The sequence below is a fragment of the Delphinus delphis genome, chromosome 1 (assembly GCF_949987515.2).
Source record: "Delphinus delphis chromosome 1, mDelDel1.2, whole genome shotgun sequence".
Classification (NCBI taxonomy): Eukaryota; Metazoa; Chordata; class Mammalia; order Artiodactyla; family Delphinidae; genus Delphinus; species Delphinus delphis.
This window is the reverse complement of record NC_082683.1, coordinates 79766746-79786200: the sequence shown is the minus strand read 5'-3', so window position 1 is coordinate 79786200 and position 19455 is coordinate 79766746. Positions and strand designations below refer to the sequence as shown.

At 34.7% G+C, this 19455-nt stretch overlaps 1 protein-coding gene across 1 annotated transcript in view; it reads left to right on the top strand.

Moving 5' to 3' along the window:
• HFM1 (helicase for meiosis 1) overlaps positions 1-19455 on the top strand; it is a 132524-nt gene that overhangs the window by 79478 nt on the left and 33591 nt on the right. Inside the window, exons 26-30 of the mRNA XM_060006385.1 lie at positions 1277-1362; positions 1818-1901; positions 2026-2183; positions 3648-3751; positions 4218-4352. Of these exons, the coding sequence (XP_059862368.1) occupies positions 1277-1362; positions 1818-1901; positions 2026-2183; positions 3648-3751; positions 4218-4352 (567 nt within the window). The remainder of the gene's footprint in view (positions 1-1276; positions 1363-1817; positions 1902-2025; positions 2184-3647; positions 3752-4217; positions 4353-19455) is intronic.

The following is a 19455-nucleotide window of genomic DNA, read 5'->3' as shown; positions in this document are numbered from 1 at the left end:
CACTATACTGGAAGAAGCCAGTCTTTCTGACTTTCTGGAATATTGTCAGTCTGGGCATCAGTTGCATTCTATCCCTTCCAAATTGTTGAACACGAACATGTTTTTCACACTTAGTACAGCTGAACAAAAAGAAACAAATATTGACCAGCAAAATTCATGTAATAGAAAAGTGAGAGAATCCAAACAAAAAAGTAAATCTAAGTTCTTATTGAGCACCAGGAAAAAATAATGAATGCAAATTGATTTTCAACAATGTTTATAAACTAAAAATTAAAAATCAGGAAAGGTTATAAGGGAAAATGGAAATGAACATTAAGGAATTAAGAATACTAGGAGTTGTGTCTAAAGATTGAGTAAGAGAAATTCCCAGGAATAGTTAAAGATATGAGTAAGAAAAGGAGTATCATACCCTCATCAGTAATATGTGTGCCTTAAACAAGGTGGTACTAGTTTAGGATTTTATGCTTCTGACAATATCTTCTATTTTGGGATTTGGTTAAAATCATTCATATGAGTGTAAGAATTAAAAATTACAGTTTCTCAAAGCATGAAGAAACAGAGAATATCCAAAGATGGAAGAGCACTTGATGTATTTAAGGAGCAAAATTAAAGCCGGTGTGGCTGGAGAATAGTCAGCAAGAGAGGAATGGTAGGAAATTAAATGGGAGAGGTAGGCTGTGTTCAAGTCATATAGGTAAGGGAGTTTGGCCATAGTAAGGAAATTGCCATTTTATTCTAAATGCAATGGAAAGGCATTGGAAATTTTAGGCAGAAGAGTAAAATTATCTGAATTAGTACAGAAACAGAGAACTCAATTTCTTGAGTTCCTGTTTCTTTAAAAGTTCAACATAAACCTACCGTGAACTCATTTCAAGACAGAAATGCTCAGAGAGCCATAGCTTCATGAAACAATATTCCCATCCCTGAATAATGTTGCCTTTTTTAAAAACATGAGTATAACCATAGATGTTTCTTGGTACTTGCTCTATGACATAAGGTAAAACTAAGGGTTGAGACATCATGTGGACCAAAGAATTCCTCTTTCTTTTATAAAGCACATGAGTGTTTTATTTGAGTTTGAAAAAATAAATATGAACAATCAAATAACGTCACAGCCCAATTAATCCAATTGAGAACATTTTTTAACAACTTTAAAAATAAGTCATTAGTCTGGCTCTTTAAATTTTTCTTTTTTACTAATGTAGTTGTTAAATATTTAAGTGTAGATTTAGTTTTAAGTGGATTGTTTAAAAACTATTTGATTAATTTTCCACAGGTGTAACATTATCAAATGCTATGGTAAATGCAGGTTTGACTACCTTTAAAAAGATAGAAGAAACAGATGCAAGGAAACTTGAACTGGTATTTAATATTTACTTATTCCTAATGTTACCTGAATTCTGTATAAATTCTAAAGCCTGACTTTTGTATCTTTATTTCTGCCCAAAAATGATTTCCCTCTCATAGTCATACATATATATATATGTATTTTTTTTTTTCGGTATGTGGGCCTCTAGCTGTTGTGGCCTCTCCCGTTGCGGAGCACAAGCTCTGGACGTGCAGGCTCAGCGGCCATGGCTCACGGGCCCAGCCACTCCGTGGCACGTGGGATCTTCCCTGACCGGGGCACGAACCCGTGTCCCCTGCATCAGCAGGCGGACTCTCAACCACTGCGCCACCAGGGAAGCCCAGTCATATATATTTTTAACTTAAGATTTTAGATAATAAGCATGTTAAAACTATTGACTCTAAAAAATATTTTACTAAAAGAGTTTTTAGTGTTGTAATAAGAACATAATGACATAAATATGTTTTAGATTTTAAATAGACATCCCCCTTTTGGAACTCAGATAAAAGAAACAGTGATGTATCTACCAAAATATGAACTTGAAGTGGAACAGGTAAGTATTTTCTATTTTTCATATATTTTGATTTTCAGGAATAAAGCTACCCATAGCTGACTTGGAGGTGAGTATGAGTAGTAAGGTTATTTTTAACACTTTTTATGCCTATCCTTTTTTAAAGATTGCAAGATATAGTGATACCATGGCAGAAATATTAGTGACTGTTATATTAAGAAATTTTGAACAGCTACAAACTAAAAGAACAGCACCAGATTCCCACTACGTTACCTTAATCATAGGTGATGCAGATAATCAACTGGTTTCTAAGCACAAAATTATGTAAGTGTGAAATTTCTATTTTATTTCTAAGCATATACTATAAAAGAAAAATTCTGCTGAGGAAAAGAGTAATAAAATCATGGTGCGATCAATTAAATTACATTTTCCTGATTCTATAACGGGATAGTTTGTCTATTAAAGAAGATACTAATATTGGGTCTGTTGGTTTAGATAATATTTAGTACTCAAATGAACAAAGTGTAAAGTCTATCACCATGGTTTGAAACAAGTAATAGATGACCTTTAGGAGTAGCTCTAATTCACTGTTGCTGAACTTTCTTATTTTGTTGCTTTTCTCCTATCATTCATGACCTTACTACTCTTTGAGTGCAATCTTCCTCCTACTTACTTCAAAATATATCTTCTATTTCCAAATTAAAATCTAACAAACTACTACCGCCATTGTAGGATCCAGACAACCAGATCCAATAGATAAAGGAGGTACCTTGCCTTATATCTAGTTCTCTAGCATGTCATTCTATAATTTTACTTCAGCCTTTTTTCTAATACTATTGCATATTGATATTTTCTCTCAGGATGTCATAAACAAACTCTAAAGATAATAGTTGTAGCTACAGCTAATATTTTTTGAGCACTTAGTAGGTTCCAGGTATTGAATTGTTTAGTCTTTGTATGAGATAGGTGCTATCATTATATATACTTTATAGAGGAGAAATTTGAGACCAAGTTTATATAGGTAGTTTACAGCAAAAACTAGTTTTGAAGCCAAGCATTCTTACTCCAGAGCCTATGCTCCTAGCATATAACTGTACCTGTAAGTTCAGGATGGCAGTGATTCTGAAATGGGAATCTCCTAATTTTTGCCAGTGTACTGGAATATGGCTTCCTAAAACATCCTGTGCAAGGTTCCTAATGGGACTGCAGTGACTGATAAGGATATCCTTTTCACTGATAATTACTCTCCTGCAACTAGCCATGATACACTTACAGAGAATATATAATTATACAAATCTTTATTCTCTGTGACAACTAAATCTAATGACAGCCTTGACTATAGGAGGCTAAAATAAGTTCAATCACAAAATTGGTTGCTGGTGTTGTGTTATTAGATACAGACTATTTCATATCATTTAAAAAAATACTGTTGAAGTTCTCACAAATCCATGTAACTTATGTATAGCCATTTTAAAGTGGTAGTGATTTAAGGTCAAGGTCATAGGTTATTGATAGCAATTATATATTCAAGCAGGCCTGAAATGATTCAGTGCAACTTAGAACCAGCTGTTGGGTGAACATATAGTTAAGAAAATTATGGTAACGGTAGCTCCATTGATACTCCATTTCCCTATTCTCAGAACTTGGGGAAGGTAGTTTTCAGTCTCACTTCAGTTTACTACCAGATAGGACCTATCTTAGGATCAGTTAGCCCTTGAACATTAATTTAGTATTTCATTTCATTTAGTGTTCAAGATCACTATTAAATGATGCATTACTCTTTTTCAGGGATTCTGTTTTGCTAAAAGCTGGAAATTGGGCTAAAAAGATTGATGTGAGGCGAGCTCTTAAATCTGAAGATCTTAGCATAAATCTAATTAGTTCTGAATATGGTAAGTTCATTGAAGTAATGAAGACATGAATGTAAAAAATATGATAGCATTTAAAAATTATTTCCTTTATGTAAAACAGAAAAACAACATAAATGATATTGTGTAAAAATAATTTATTTAAGTAAAATGAATAATTTTAAAGGAAGCTTCATATATTTGGATATGTAAAAGATGGCAGAGACTAGGATAATAAAATTAAAATTTTATCTGTTCATTTATAGACATTTTATTTTTTAAGATATATTTCAGTTACTGTAGGAACATTGATTTTTATGACAGATGTATAAATTTTCATTTGTTATACCTTTTAAAGTATCTTTAAAACATTTCTATCTCCTGGACTTGTTAGACTTTCCAGTTCAAAAAGGTATAAAATATAGCAGGTATAAAAACAAATAAATGGTCTCATGTGTGGATTTATATGACTTAAATAAGCATTTGTATGCTTTTTTTTTTCTTTTTTCAGTTGGACTTGATATACACCAGAAATTTACAGTCTTTTACTTAGGACCCAAGAGATTTGGAAATCAAATACTTATGCGAAAAAAACCAGAAACAGAGATGTCCCATTTTAAACATTCAATAGCAGGGCCCAGTAAAGGTAAATAGCTGTATTTAGTCCTGTTTTGCATTAAAGCAAAGATATGGCTGAGGGTAGTATCATCAGTATAGTACTGCTTCATTCAGATTGTGGATACTGTGGAATTAGATGTTTAGACTTTCTAATAATTGCATTAATAATGTATAGTAGGAATTCTTAGTGTTAATATTTGTCAAAATTGGGGTGATTTTTGGAGCAAAGAATTATTTGACTAGTTTTTTGTATACATTTCCCCCTTTTCATACCCACTCCATTCTTATGGCCATGTCAGGGGGAGAGCAAGTGATATACAAGAATTAATGGATTTGATAAGGCAAAGCAGGTGACAATTTTTTTTTTTTATTATGGGACATTCAAATAAAGACGAAAGTAGAAAGAAGTGTATATTGAACCTTCATGTACTCATCACCCACCTTAAACAATTATCAACTCAGGGCTAATATAGTTTCATCTGTACCTCTGTTTAGATTTCCCCTTGTATTTTTTGAAGAAAATCAGATATCATATTATTTCCTCTGTAAATGTTTCAGTATATATTTGTAAATGGTAAGGATTTAAGAAAAAAATACTGCATTACTCTTAGACATAAAAAGCTAATAGTAACTAATAATTATCCAATATTGAGTTAATGTTCAAACCGCTGATTACTCATAAATGTTGTAGATACATCATCTTGATACCATCTAGACATACCAGATTGGCTCCTGAATCATTTTGCTATGTCCCTAGTAGTCTTGACAGCTTCCTTGCTTTGTGAGGTTATATGATGTTCTAGGCTTAACCTTTTGTAATTCCAGACCCAGACCTGTAATAAGCCTTTTCTCCAAAGATACCTGGTTTCTTTTCATGATAAATAGTTTTCTGTGTGCTGGAAAAGCTCATTGCCATTGACTGATTATTATCTCTTGCCTTTTCCATGCACAGATTTAAGAAATATGTGATTTTTTTCTTTTTGAGATAAAATACATAATTGATTCATGGTTAAATGTCCAAATCAAATTCAGGGCTATAGTATTTATCCTTAAATTCAATAATCTGTTTCTCCTTTCTGCCATGCTGAGAGATTTGTTTCGCAATAACTCCCAAACTGATAGAATGTCACTAATTTTCTTTTTTTTTTTAACATCTTTATTGGAGTATAATTACTTTACAATGGTGTGTTAGTTTCTGCTTTATAACAAAGTGAGTCAGCTATACATGTACATATATCCCCATATCTCCTCCCTCCTGCATCTCCCTCCCACCCTCCCTATCACATCCCTCTAGGTGGTCAAAAAGCACTGAGCTGACCTCCCTGTGCTATGCGGCTGCTTCCCACTAGCTAGCTATTTTACATTTGGTAGTATGTATAAGTACATGTCACTCTCTCACTTTGTCCCAACTTACCATTCCCACTCCCCATGTTCTCAAGTCCATCCTCTACGTCTGCGTCTTTATTCCTATCCTGACCCTAGGTTCTTCAGAACCTTTTTTTTTTTTTTTAGATTCCATATATATGTGTTAGCATACGGTATTTATTTTTCTCTTTCTGACTTACATCACTCTGTATGACGGTCTCTAGGTCCATCCATCTCACTACAAATAACTCAATTTCGTTTCTTTTTATGGCTGAGTAATATTCCATTGTATATATGTGCCATATCTTCTTAATCCATTCATCTGTTGTTGGACACTTAGGCTGCTTCCATGTGCTGACTATTCTAAATAGAGCTGCAATGAACATTTTGGTACATGACTCTTCTTGAATTATGGTTTTCGCAGGGTATATGCCCAGTAGTGGGATTCCTGGGTCATATGGTTTTTCTATTTTTAGTTTTTTAAGGAACCTCTATACTGTTCTCCATAGTGACTGTATCAATTTACATTCCCACCAACAGTGCAAGAGGGTTCCATTTTCTCCACACCCTCTCCAGCATTTATTTTTTTATGATGGCCATTCTGACTGGTGTGAGGTAACACCTCATTGCAGTTTTGATTTGCATTTCTCTAATGATTAATGATGTTGAGCATCCTTTCATGTGTTAGTTGGCAATCTGTACATCTTCTTTGAAGAAATGTCTATTTAGGTCTTCTGCCCATTTTTGGATTGGGTTGTTTGTTTTTTTGACATTGAGCTGCATGAGCTGCTTGTAAATCTTAGAGATTAGTCTTTTGACAGTTGTTTCATTTGGAAATATTTTCTCCCATTCTGAGCGTTGTCTTTTCGTCTTGTTTATTGTTTCCTTTGCTGTGCAAAATCTTTTAAGTTTCATTAGGTCCCATTTGTTTGTATTTGTTTTTATTTCCATTTCTCTAGGAGGTGGGTCAAAAAGGATCTTACTGTGATTTATGTCACAGAGTGTTCTGCCTATGTTTTCCTCTAAGAATTTTACAGCGTCTGGCCTTACATTTAGGTCTTTAATCCATTTTGAGTTTATTTTCGTGTATGGTGTTAGGGAGTGTTCTAATTTCATCCTTTTACATGTAGCTGTCCAGTTTTCCCAGCACCACTTACTGAAGAGGCTGTCTTTTCTATATTTTATATTCTTGCCTCCCTTATCAAAGATAAGGTGACCATATGTGCATGGGTTTATCTCTGAGCTTTCTATCCTGTTCCATTGATCTATATTTCTGTTTTTGTGCCAGTACCATACTGTCTTGCTTACTGTAGCTTTGTAGTATAGTCTGCAGTCAGGGAGCCTGATTCCTCCAACTCTGTTTTTCTTTCTCAAGATTGCTTTGGCTATTTGGGGTCTTTTGTGTTTCCATACAAATTGTGTAATTTTTTCTTGTAGTTCTGTGAAAAATGCCAGTGGTTGTTTGATAGGGATTGCACTGAATCTGTAGATTGCTTTGGGTAGTATAGTAATTTTCACAATGTTGATTTTTGTAATCCAAGAACATGGTGTATGTCTCCATTAGTTTGTATCATCTTTAATTTCTTTTATCAGTGTCTTATAGTTTTCTGCATACAGGTCTTTTGTCTCCCTAGGTAGATTTATTCCTAGGTATTTTATTCTTTTTGTTGCAGTGGTAAATGAGAGTGTTTCCTTAATTTCTCTTTCAGATTTTTCATCATTAGTGTATAGGAATGCAAGAAATTTCTGGGCATTAATTTTGTATCCTGCTACTTTACCAAATACATTGATTAGCTCTAGTAGTTTTCTCATAGCATCTTTAGGATTCTCTGTGTGTAGTATCATGTCCTCTGCAAACAGTGACAGCTTTACTTCTTCTTTTCCGATTTGGATTCCTTTTATTTCTTTCTCTTCTCTGATTGCTGTCGCTAAAACTTCCAAAACTATGTTGAACAATAGTGGTGAGAGTGGACAACCTTGTTTTGTTTCTGATCTTAGAGGAAATGGTTTCAGTTTTTCACCATTGAGAGCAATGTTGGCTGTGGGTTTGTTGTATATGGCCTTCATTATGTGTAGGTGAGTTCCCTCTATGCTTACTTTCTCAAGGGTTTTTATCATAAATGGGTGTCGAATTTCGTCAAAAGCTTTTTCTGCATCTATTGAGATGATCATATGGTTTTCTCCTTCAATTTGTTAATATGGTTTATCACATTGATTGATTTGCATATATTAAAGAATCCTTGCATTCCTGGGATAAACCCCAATTGATCATGGTGTATGATCCTTTTAATGTGCCATTGGATTCTGTTTGCTAGTATTTTGTTGAGGATTTTTGTATCTATGTTCATCAGTGATATTGGCCTGTAGCTTTCTTTCTTTGTGACATCTTTGTCTGGTTTTGTTATCACGGTGATGGTGGCCTCGTAGAATGAGTTTGGGAGTGTTCCTCCCTCTGCTATATTTTGGAAGAGTTGGAGAAGCATAGGTGTTAACTCTTCTCTAACTGTTAGAATTCTCCCGTGAATCCATCTGGTCCTGAGCTTTTGTTTGTTGGAAGAGTTTTAATCACAGTCTCAATTTCAGTGCTTGTGATTGGTCTGTTTATATTTTCTGTTTCTTCCTGGGTGAGTCTCGGAAGGTTGTGCTTTTCTAAGAATTTGTCCATGTCTTCCAGGTTGTCCATTTTATTGGCATATAGTTGCTTGTAGTAATCTCTCTTAATCCTTTGTATTTCTGCAGTGTCAGTTGTTACCTCTCCTTTTTCATTTCTGGTTCTATTGATTTGAGTCTTCTCCTTTTTTTTTTCTTGATGAATCTGGCTAATGGTTTATCAATTTTGTTTATCTTCTCAAAGAAACAGCTTTTAGTTTTATTGATCTTTGCTATTGTTTCCTTCATTTCTTTTTCATTTATTTCTGATCTGGTCTTTATGATTTCTTTCCAACTGCTTACTTTGGGATTTTTTTTGTTCTTCTTCCTCTAATTGCTTTAGGTGTAAGGTTACGTTGTTTGTTTGAGTTATTTCTTGTTTCCTGAGGTAGGATTGTATTGCTATAAACTTCCCTCTTAGAACTGCTTTTGCTGCATCCCATAGGTTTTGGGTTGTCATGTTTTCATTGTCATTTGTTTCTAGGGATTTCTTGATTTCCTCTTTGATTTCTTCAGTGGTCTCTTGGTTATTAAGTAGCATATTCTTTAGCCTCCATGTTTTTCTATTTTTGTATCGATTTTTTTCCTGAAATTGATATCTAGTCTCATAGCTTTGTGGTCAGAAAAGATACTTGGTATGATTTCAATTTTCTTAACTTTACCAAGGCTTGATTTGTGACCCAAGATATGATCTATCCTGGAGAATGTTCCATGAGGATTTGAGAAGAAAGTGTATTCTGTTGTTTTTGGATGGAAAGTCCTATAAATATCAATTTAGTCCACCCTGTTTAACATATCATTTAAAGCTTGTGTTTCCTTATTTATTTTCATTTTGGATGATCTGTCCATAGGTGAAAATGGGGTGTTAAAGTCCCCTACTATGATTGTGTTACTGTCGATTTCCCCTTTTATGGCTGTTAGCATTTGCCTTATGTATTGAGGTGCTTCTATGTTGGGTGCATAAATATTTACATTTGTTATATCTTCTTCTTGGATTGATCCCTTGATCATTATGTAGTATCCTTCTTTGTCTCTTGTATTAGTCTTTATTTTAAAGTCTATTTTGTCTGATATGAGAATTGTACTGCAGCTTTCTTTTGATTTCCATTTGTATGGAATATCTTTTTTCATCCCCTCACTTTCAGTCTGTATGTGTTCCTAAGTCTGAAGTGGGCCTCTTGTAGACAGCATATATATGGGTCTTGTTTTTGTATCTATTCAGCCACTCTGTGTCTTTTGGTTGGATCATTTAATCCATTTACATTTAAGGTAATTATCGATATGTGTGTTCCTATTACCATTTGTTTTGGGTTTGTTTGTTATTGTAGGTCTTTTCCTTCTCTTGAGTTTCCAGCCTGGAGAAGTTCCTTTAGCATTTGTTGTAATGCTGGTTTGGTGGTGCTGAATTCTCTCAGCTTTTGCTTGTCTGTAAAGTTTTTAATTTCTCCGTCGAATCTGAATGAATTCTTTGCTGGGTAGAGTAATCTTGGTTGTAGGTTTATCCCTTTCATCACTTTAAATGTGTCTTGCCACTCCCTTCTTGCTTGCAGAGTTTCTGCTGAAAGATTAGCTCTTAACCTTATGGTTATTCCCTTGTATGTTATTTGTTGTTTTTCCCTTGCTGCTCTTAATATTTGTTCTTTGTATTTAATTTTTGATAGTTTGATTAATATGTGTCTTGGTGTGTTTCTCCTTGGCTTTATCCTGTATGGGACTCTCTGCACTGCCTGGACTTTATTGACTATTTCCTTTCCCATATTAGGGAATTTTTCAACTATAATCTCTTCAAATATTTTCTTGGTCCCTTTCCTTTTCTCTTCTTCTTCTGGGACCATATAATTCGAATGTTGGTGTGTTTAATGTTGTCCCAGAGGTCTCTGAGTCTGTCCTCAAATCTTTTCATTCTTTTTCCTTTATTTTGCTCTGCAATAGTGATTTCCACTATTTTATCTTCCATGTCACTTATCCGTTTTCTGCCTCAGTTATTCTGCTATAGATTCCCTCTAGAGAATATTTAATTTCATTTATTGTGCTGTTCATCATTGTTTGCTCTTTAGTTCTTCTAGATCTTTGTTATTTTCTCCATTCTGTTTCCAAGATTTTGGATCATCTTTACTATCATTACTGTGAATTCTTTTTCAGGTAGACTGCCTATTTCCTCTTCACTTGTTGGTCTGGTGCATTTTTACCTTGCTCCTTCATCTGCTGTGTGTTTCTCTGTCTTCTCATTTTGCTTAACTTACTGTGTTTGCGGTCTCCTTTTTGCAGGCTGCAGGTTCATAGTTCCCATTGTTTCTGGTGTCTGCCCCCAGTGGCTTAGGTTGTTTCAGTGGGTTGTGCAGGCTTCCTGGTGAAGGGGACTAGTGCCTGTGTTCTGGTGGCTGAGGCTGGATCTTGTCTTTCTGGTGGGCAGAACCGCGTCCGGTGGTGTGTTTTGGGGTGTTTGTGACCTTATTATTATTTTACGCAGCCTCTCTGCTAATGGATGGATGGGGTCGTGTTCCTGTCTTGCCAGTTGTTTGGCATAGGGTGTCGAGCACTGTAGATTGCTGGTTGTTGATTGGAGCTACGTCTTAGCATTGAGATTGAGAGCTTTCGCCGTTTGATATTACGTGGAGCCGGGAGGTCTCTAGTGGATCAAAGTCCTGTACTCGGCTCTCCCTCCTCAGAGGCACAGGCCTGACACCCAGCTGGAGCACCAAGCCTGTGTCAGCCACACGGCCAGGCACGTGGGGAGTTTCTTGCCTTTTGGGCGTCTGAGATTCTGCCAGGATTCAGTAGCTGTTCTGTAGGAGTTTTTCCACATGTAGTTGTATTTCTGATGTATTTGTGGGGAGGAAGGTGATTTCCATGTCTTACTCCTCTGCCATCTTGAAGGTCTCCCCACTAATTTTCTTTATTCTACATTATACACACAACAAAGTCTCAGGATAACAACACCAAAGTGCACTTTTTTTTTTTTTGGTCACACTGTGCAGCTTGTGGGATCTTAGATCCCTGACCAGTGATCGAACCCATGCCCCCTGCTGTGGAAGCACAGAATCCTAACCACTTGGCTGCCAGGGAATTCCCCAAAGTGCACTCTTAATGTCATTATTAAAAATACTTTAAGGTTTTTATGGTAAATATTTTTATTCTTAGACTATATCTCACTAGGCATGTGTAATCAAATTACTGTGTTTTAACATTACTTGGAATAGATCTTCTGTGTGTGGGTATCCCACCAACTGGCTACACATGTACTATTTTATTTATTATTTTATTTTCTGTTGTTTGAATAGTTTTTAAGAATTAATTCTGACTGATAGTAATGTAAAACATTTACAGTGTTCCATAGCAAGTCTACAAAACAAACACTAAATGTTGTTAATACTTGAGGCATAGGCAGTCTACCATACAGCTCTTCCTTATTCACTTGGTTCTATTTTCACTGCTTTGTGAAAGGCCCGGTAAAGGGAGCAATTAACAGGTACTGGGGAATGTGAGAGCAGCAGCTACCTACCAAAGTAATCTAAACAGTCATGTTCTCTGAATAGTATAGGTAGTTATAATAAACAGTAATTGCAGTGAATGATGGCAAAAGAGGACATACAGAACTACTCTGTGAGCCGAGGAGCACTCATCCTCCTCTTTAAAGAATTCAGAGGAGCTTCCACTTCTGGGTAGGATGAGGTAATTTGGGACAGGTCAATGCTCTGATAGCAGCAATTATAAAAGCCTACATAAGTTATAAAAATTACAATTTTTAGGACATCTATGAAAGCGAACTAAAGGGACTAAAATTCCAGAGAGGGAGAGCCATTCCAGGGCTGAGGAGTCAAGGATCCATAGGCTCTTAATTAAAAGGCCGGGTAAGCCATGCCTTAAAAAGGGTTTATATGATCAGCTACTCACCATGTTTGCCTGACAGAGAAAAAAAGAAACCCTCTATGGTGGAATATAACATAATCTGGAATCTGTAGATATAATGTCTGCCATACAATAAAAAAATTGTGAGACCTGCAAAGAGGAAGGGCCATATGACTCATAATTAACTATATAAGAAAATGAAGCAACTCTGTGGATGATTCAAATGGTGGCGTTGGCATTTAAAGATTGTAAAACAACTATGATTAATATTTTCAAGAAAATAGAGGAAAAAAAAGACGAAATGAATGAAATGATGGAAATTTTAACCAGAAAATTGGAATCCATACAGAGATTTAAGTGAACTTCCTAGAACTGAAAAATAAAATATCTGAAGTGAAGAACTCTTTGGGTAGGTTTAGTAATAGATTGGATATGGTCAAACACAGGATTTGTGAACTGTTATACATATCAATAGAAAATGTCTAAATGGAAGCCCAGAGATAAGAGAACAGAAAGAACAGAAAAGAGCATAATACTCAAAGTGCTAACATATGCGTAAAGGCTGAGAAGCACTGTAGAGAAAGAATGGGACAAATGCAATATTTAAAGAGACAATGGCTGAGAACATTCCAAAATAATGAAAGACATCAACTCACAGAGTTTAGAATTTCAGCAAACCCAAGCAGAGACAAATACATAGAAAACCACACTGGGGCACAATATAGCAGAACTGCTGAAAATCTTCAAAAGCAAACACAGAAAAACTACACACTACCCTCAAAGGGCAACAGTGAAACTGATAGCTAACTTCTCAGCAGTGATGATGGAAACCAGAAGATAATGGAACAATAGCTTCAGATTGTTGCCAGCCTAGATTTCCATGTGCAGTGAAAAATATCCTTCAAAAATTAAAGTGAAATTGAGACATTTTGAGAAAAAAAATAACTGAAGGAATTAATTATTACTGCTAAATTTATCAGCCAAATTTATTGGATTTGGTTCTTTGAAAAGATGAATAAATTTAAGAAGTCCCTACGAAGACTGATAAAGAAGAGATAAAACATGAATTAACAATATCAGACTTCCCTGGTGGCACGGTGGTTAAGAATCTGCCTGCCAATGCAGGGAACATGGGTTCAGGCTGTGGTCTGGGAGGATCCCCCGTGCCGCAGAACAGCTGGGCCCATGTGCCACACCTGCTGAGCCTGCACTCTAGAGCCTGTGAGCCACAACTGCTGAGCCGCATGCCACAACTATTGAAGCCTGCGTGCCTGGAGCCCGTGCTCCGCAAGGGGAGAGGCCACTGCAGTAAGAGGCCTGCGCACTGCAGTGAGGAGTGGCCCCCACTTGCCACAGCTGGAGGGGGCCTGCATGCAGCAAGGAAGACCCAATGCAACTAAAACTAAATAAAATAAATTAATTTAAAAAAAATATCAAGAATGAAAAAGGTGATATTATTACAGATCCTACAGGCATAAAAAAGACCCCAACAAGATATGAATAACTTTATACCAATAAATTTGACATAATTTGGGTAAAAAGGAACAAATACCTTGAGGAGAAATCTTACCAAAACTGACAGAAGAAATAGAAAATCTGAGTAGTCTTAACACTAATAATGAATTTGAAGCAATTTAAAAAAAAATCTTTCCATAAAGAAACCCTGAGCCTTAGATAACTTCATTGGTAAAATTTTCCAAATATTTAGGAAGAAATAACATCAAACTTACCCAAACTTTTCCAGAAAAAAAGAAAGAATATTTTCTAATATTTTAATTTTTTTGAAGGCCAGCATGACTTTGATTTCAAATCCTGACAAGGACATTAAGAGAAAGAGAAATTATTCATCACTCTATTCATGAATATAAATCCAAATGTTCTTAACAAAATATTAGCAAGTGGAATCCAGCCACATATTTAAAAAGCATAATACAGCACAGTTAAGTATGCTTATTCCATACATGCAAGAGAGCCTTAGCATTTAAAAATGGATCAATATAATCCTTACATTAACAGGGCAAAGAACAAAAAGGAAAAAAAACATGTGATCCTCTTGATAGATGTCAAAAAAACTTTGACAAAAATTCAATGTTAATTTTTCATTAAAAATATATAGCAAATGTATATATATAGCAAATATACAATAGTGAAATATTTTTAAACTTTTCTATTTAAATGGAGAATGATGAATGTTCTCTCTTACTATTCAATACTTCTTTTCAACATTGTGCTAGAAGTCCTAGTCAGTACAATTATATAGAAAAAGAAATATAAGGGATAAGGGTTAGGAAGAAAGAAATAAACTGTCATTACTTGAAAGCAACATGATTATGTACCTAGAAAATATAAAAGACTCTATGGACACACTATTAGAATTAATATATATATTTAGAAACATCACTGGATAAAGAGTCAATATTAAAAATTGTACAATAACATCAAAAAAGAATAAAATACTTCATAAATTTAACAAAATAAGTGCAAGATGTGAACACTGCAAACTTCAAAACACCATTGTAAGAAATTAAAGAAGACCTAAATAAATGGAAAGATATGCCATGTTCATGGATTGGAAGTCTGAATATCATTAAGGTGGCAACATTTCCCAAATTAATTCACAGATTCAATACAGTCCTTATCAAATTTCTAGCTTTTTTTTTTTTGGCAGAAATTCACAAGCTGGTTCTAAAATTCATATGCAAATGTAAGGGACTCAAAATAGCCAAATCAATCTTTAAAAAAAGAACAAACATGGAGACTCACAATTCCTGATTTCAAAACTTACTATAAAACTACAGTAATCAAGGCAGTGTAGTACTGGCATAATAATAGACATATAGATCAATAGAATATAATTGAAAGTACAGAAATAAATCTATACATCTATGGCCAATTGATTTTGAACAAAGATGCCAAAACAATTCGGTGGGGAAAGGATAGTATTGCAACAAATAGGGCTGGGCATCTGGATAGCCAGTTGAATTAGTTTGAACCTCTACTTCATACTATATATAAAAATTTTCTCAAAATAGATTAATGACCTAAAGATAAGAATTAAAACTGTAAAACTCTTAGAAGAACACATGGGTGTATATTTTCTTGACGTTGGATTAGGCAGTAGTTTATTAGATATGACATCTGAAGCTCAAGCAACCAAAGAAAGAAAAACAGATGAATTGGACTTTATCAAGGTTAAAAATTTTTGTGCTTCAACTGACACTATCAAGAAAGTGAAGTACAACCCAAAAGATGAGAAAATATTTGCAAATCATATATCTGATAAAGGACTAGAATCTAATATATATAAAGAAATCTTACAACTCAACAATAAAAACACAAATAACCCAATTAAAACTGGTCAAAGAATTTAAGTAGACATTTTTCAAAGAAGAGCTACAAATGGCCAATATACAACATGAAAAGATGTCCAACATCATTAATCAATACAGAAATTCAAATCAAAACCACAGTGTGGTATCACCCAGTAGGATGGCTTTAATAAAAAGATGGACAGTAACAAGTGTTGGCAAATGCAGAGAAATTGAAACCCTCATGCTTTGGTAGTGGGGATATGAAATGGTGCAGCTGCTTTGGAAAACATTTTGTCAGTTCCTCAAGAAGTTAAACATAGAATTACCCAGGAATTCCTCCTCTAGGTATATATCCAAACAAATTGAAAAATATTCATACAAAAACTTGTACATGAATGTTTATAGCAGCATTATTCATAACAGCCAAAAAGTAGAAACAACCCAAATATCCATCAACTAATAGATAAGTAAAATGTGGTACATTCATTCAATGGAATATTATTCAGCCACAAAGAGGAATAAACTACTGATACATGCTACAACATGGATGAACCTTGAAAATATTATGCTAATGAGAGACGCCAGTCACAAAAAATCAGATATTGTATGATTCCATTTATGTGAATGTCTAGGATAGGCATATACATAATGACAGGAAGTAGATTAGTGATTCCAGGGGCAAGGGGTAGGAAGAAATGAGGAGTGACTACTAGTGGGTTCATGATTTCTTTTTGTGGTGATGACAGTGTTCTGGAATTAGATAGTTATGATGGTTGTATGACCTTGGAAATATACTAAAAACCCACTGAATCAGGTACTTTAAAAAGGTCTTTGTGGTATGAATTCTATTTCAATTAAAAAATTTAAACATCAGTTGTATTACTACTTACCAGCAAAAAAAAATGATAGAAATCATAATTCTGAAAATACCATTTACAATAGCATTAGAAATCTCAAATATCTAGTAATATAGTAGCAAAAGATGAAAGACCACACTACAGGAAAACTAGAAATCTCATGGTGTATATGTTTAGATATAAAAAAGGAAGAAGGTTTCTGTCTATCTTTCAATGACTCCCTTTTTCTTAGAACTGACTGCCACATCACAGAAGTAGGTTGTTTGTCTTGTTTGTACTGCATTCTCCTCGGACCCCCGTTCTGGCCACTATTTTTCTGACAGCAAAATTATCAGCAACCAGGGTGACCTTCTTTCATTCAGTTCGAAGTCCAAATTCCTAGAAGAAAAAAAAATACCTCAGTTTAAGAAAGACAATTTAGAATTAGGACTGCACTAAGAGAATATAAAATCAGAGCTGTCGGTGGCCATCCTTTACCATGTACAGAAATAATCAAAGTTAGCTGGACCATGTAAGAGAAGACTAAATCAGAGGTATAGAAAGAAGCAAAGGTGAGAAGGCCAGAGCTGAAGTTCTGATGACTTTCCATTTCTTGGTTTCAGTCCCTCGTGATACCTAGCTGCATTGCTGCTTTTGGATTCTGTGAGATAGCTATGTTCATGTAATACATTTCCACCACCCACCACATGGGTTTTTTTTTTTTTTTAATAGCTTGAATTGTTTCTGTTGCTTGCAACTGTAGTGAAAATTACGATGTTTACTATACTTCCTACTAGCATGAGACTTTTTTTTTTTTTTTTTTTTTTTGCGGTACGCGGGTCTCTCACTGCTGTGGCCCCTCCCGTTGCGGAGCACAGGCTGCGTCCCGGACGCGCAGGCTTCGTCCGGGACGCGCAGGCTCCGCGGCCATGGCTCACCGGCCCAGCCGCTCCGTGGCATGCGGGATCCTCCCAGACCGGGGCACGAACCCGCGTCCCCTGCATCGACAGGCGGACTCTCAACCACTGCGCCACCAGGAAAGCCCTAGCATGAGACTTTTATGAGAGCAAAAGTCCCCCACATTTTCAGCATAACCCTGTGGAAAACAGATAAAAGATGCTCCCTATCAGGCAAATGTTTTATTATACACATACCCCCTTCACATACATATATTATATATAAAACCATCCCAAATCTTATGAACATTCTGATTATATAATTCAGTTCTTATATGCAAATTCAAGTATCCCCAAATAAAGCTGGATAATTATACCTTTATATATAACATACATACACTATCTGCATTTTCTTTCTCAGTAACTTACACAATGAAGGGGTCATAGATTTACCCTACTAAGGTTGTGACAACAGCCTTTTCAAAACAATACAGATTTCAGTTTTTCTGACCTCTTGTCAGACCATTTTATTAAATGATAAAAACTGATATTTAGTTCAGAGAATACAGTTGCTAAATGATTGTTTCCAAATGTGCTTGTAGGTTCAACAAATATTTTAATATTTTATATTGTCAAATTGTAGGACCATATTTAAAAACAGAAGTATGCACCTTAGAGTACAAATATAATTAGAAATTTTTTTTATGCTTCCTACAACTCTTTCAAAAAAATTTATTTTTTAGTTGTTTCTCACAGTTATAGTCCAAGAGATAAAATTTTTGTAAAATTTTAGGAAAAATATTTTTGCTATTTTTAAGATTAGACAGTGTGAAAAATACACCTTTTTAGTTGTAAATTTTTTTAACTTTTATTTTTATCATTTAAACTTCTTATCCTTTAAATGCATTCTCAATAAGAAATATGGGCTTTGTTTACTTTGAAGAAAATTGATTTGACATTAATAAGTTCATCTGCATTTGCTATGCCATTTTGAGTGTGAAAATTTAATGTACTTGAAGAATGCAAGGATAATACCAGTGCCCAAGCAGTTTGGAAGTGTGCACATTTAAATACTAGTCAAAAGGCAGTCTGCTTTTCTTTGTACTCTTTGGTGTATACATGCATTAAATTGCAAAATCAAGGACTCCAATTCATTAGTGCTATCCTTTTCTTGATAAATAACAAAATGATAGTGTAATATTTGACAAAAAAAAAGAAAGGAGATTTGCTTTCTCATTTAAAAAGTAAAATTATAAAGTGCATAAATATGATTAGCATATATCAGGAACTGCAAAATAAAAAGTAATATTCTTTTAAAAATATTAATTCCAGTAGCTTATGCACAGACCACATTATTTGAATTTATAGTTAGGATGTGAAGCTGTGTCAGGGATGCCTCCTATTTTTAATTTTTTTCTGGATTTTTTTTTTTTTTAAGCAACTGACCCTTACCCCACTGGTCATTATCGACCCTGTTAAAGTAATTTTAAGTATTTACTTCAAATATATTTCTAGTTCACATTAATGATTTATTTTGCTTTAAATACTTGGAAATGGGAACTTTAAAAACATGTAAATTAATATATTATGTGACAGAACTAAGAAAATATATGCATTTCAGATTATGATAGTGATGGGGTATGGGATCTGTTAATTTTATACCTAAGTGTACAGCTTAGGTCAGTTTTCTCTCAGAACCTTATTTTTCCCTCAGAACCTTATTTTTCCAATTGACAATCTCTGTAAGCTGTGTTTGTTAATAAGACAAATTCAGACAGTTCTCAGACTTAAGGAGTGGAGTTGCACTTATATATAAGTGGAGGAGCACTTATATTTTCTAAGTATCATTTCTAACAGAAATACAGTAGAAGTTTTGTCACTTAGGTAGTAATAGCCGTATGCTAGTATTCTGTAAACAAACTTGTATATAGTTCTCATTCCTAGCAAGGCTTGCCAACACTGCCTTGAAATTTTGGGGTGTCCCCAGAATCTCTATAATTAGATTTCCAGATCCTAGTTAGTTTCCACCACTGGGAACAAATGTGTATAGTCATTGTGCACCATCTTGTGGTAATGTTTAGAAGTTCATCTATTAGAAATTGTTGGATAAGGGACAAAGTGACTCCTTATCACTTACTTCAAAACAACAACCTTCAAGATGTTTCCTCCTATTCTTCCCACCCCACAAACTGTAGATTCCTTGCCTAAGTAAACTAAATGCATTA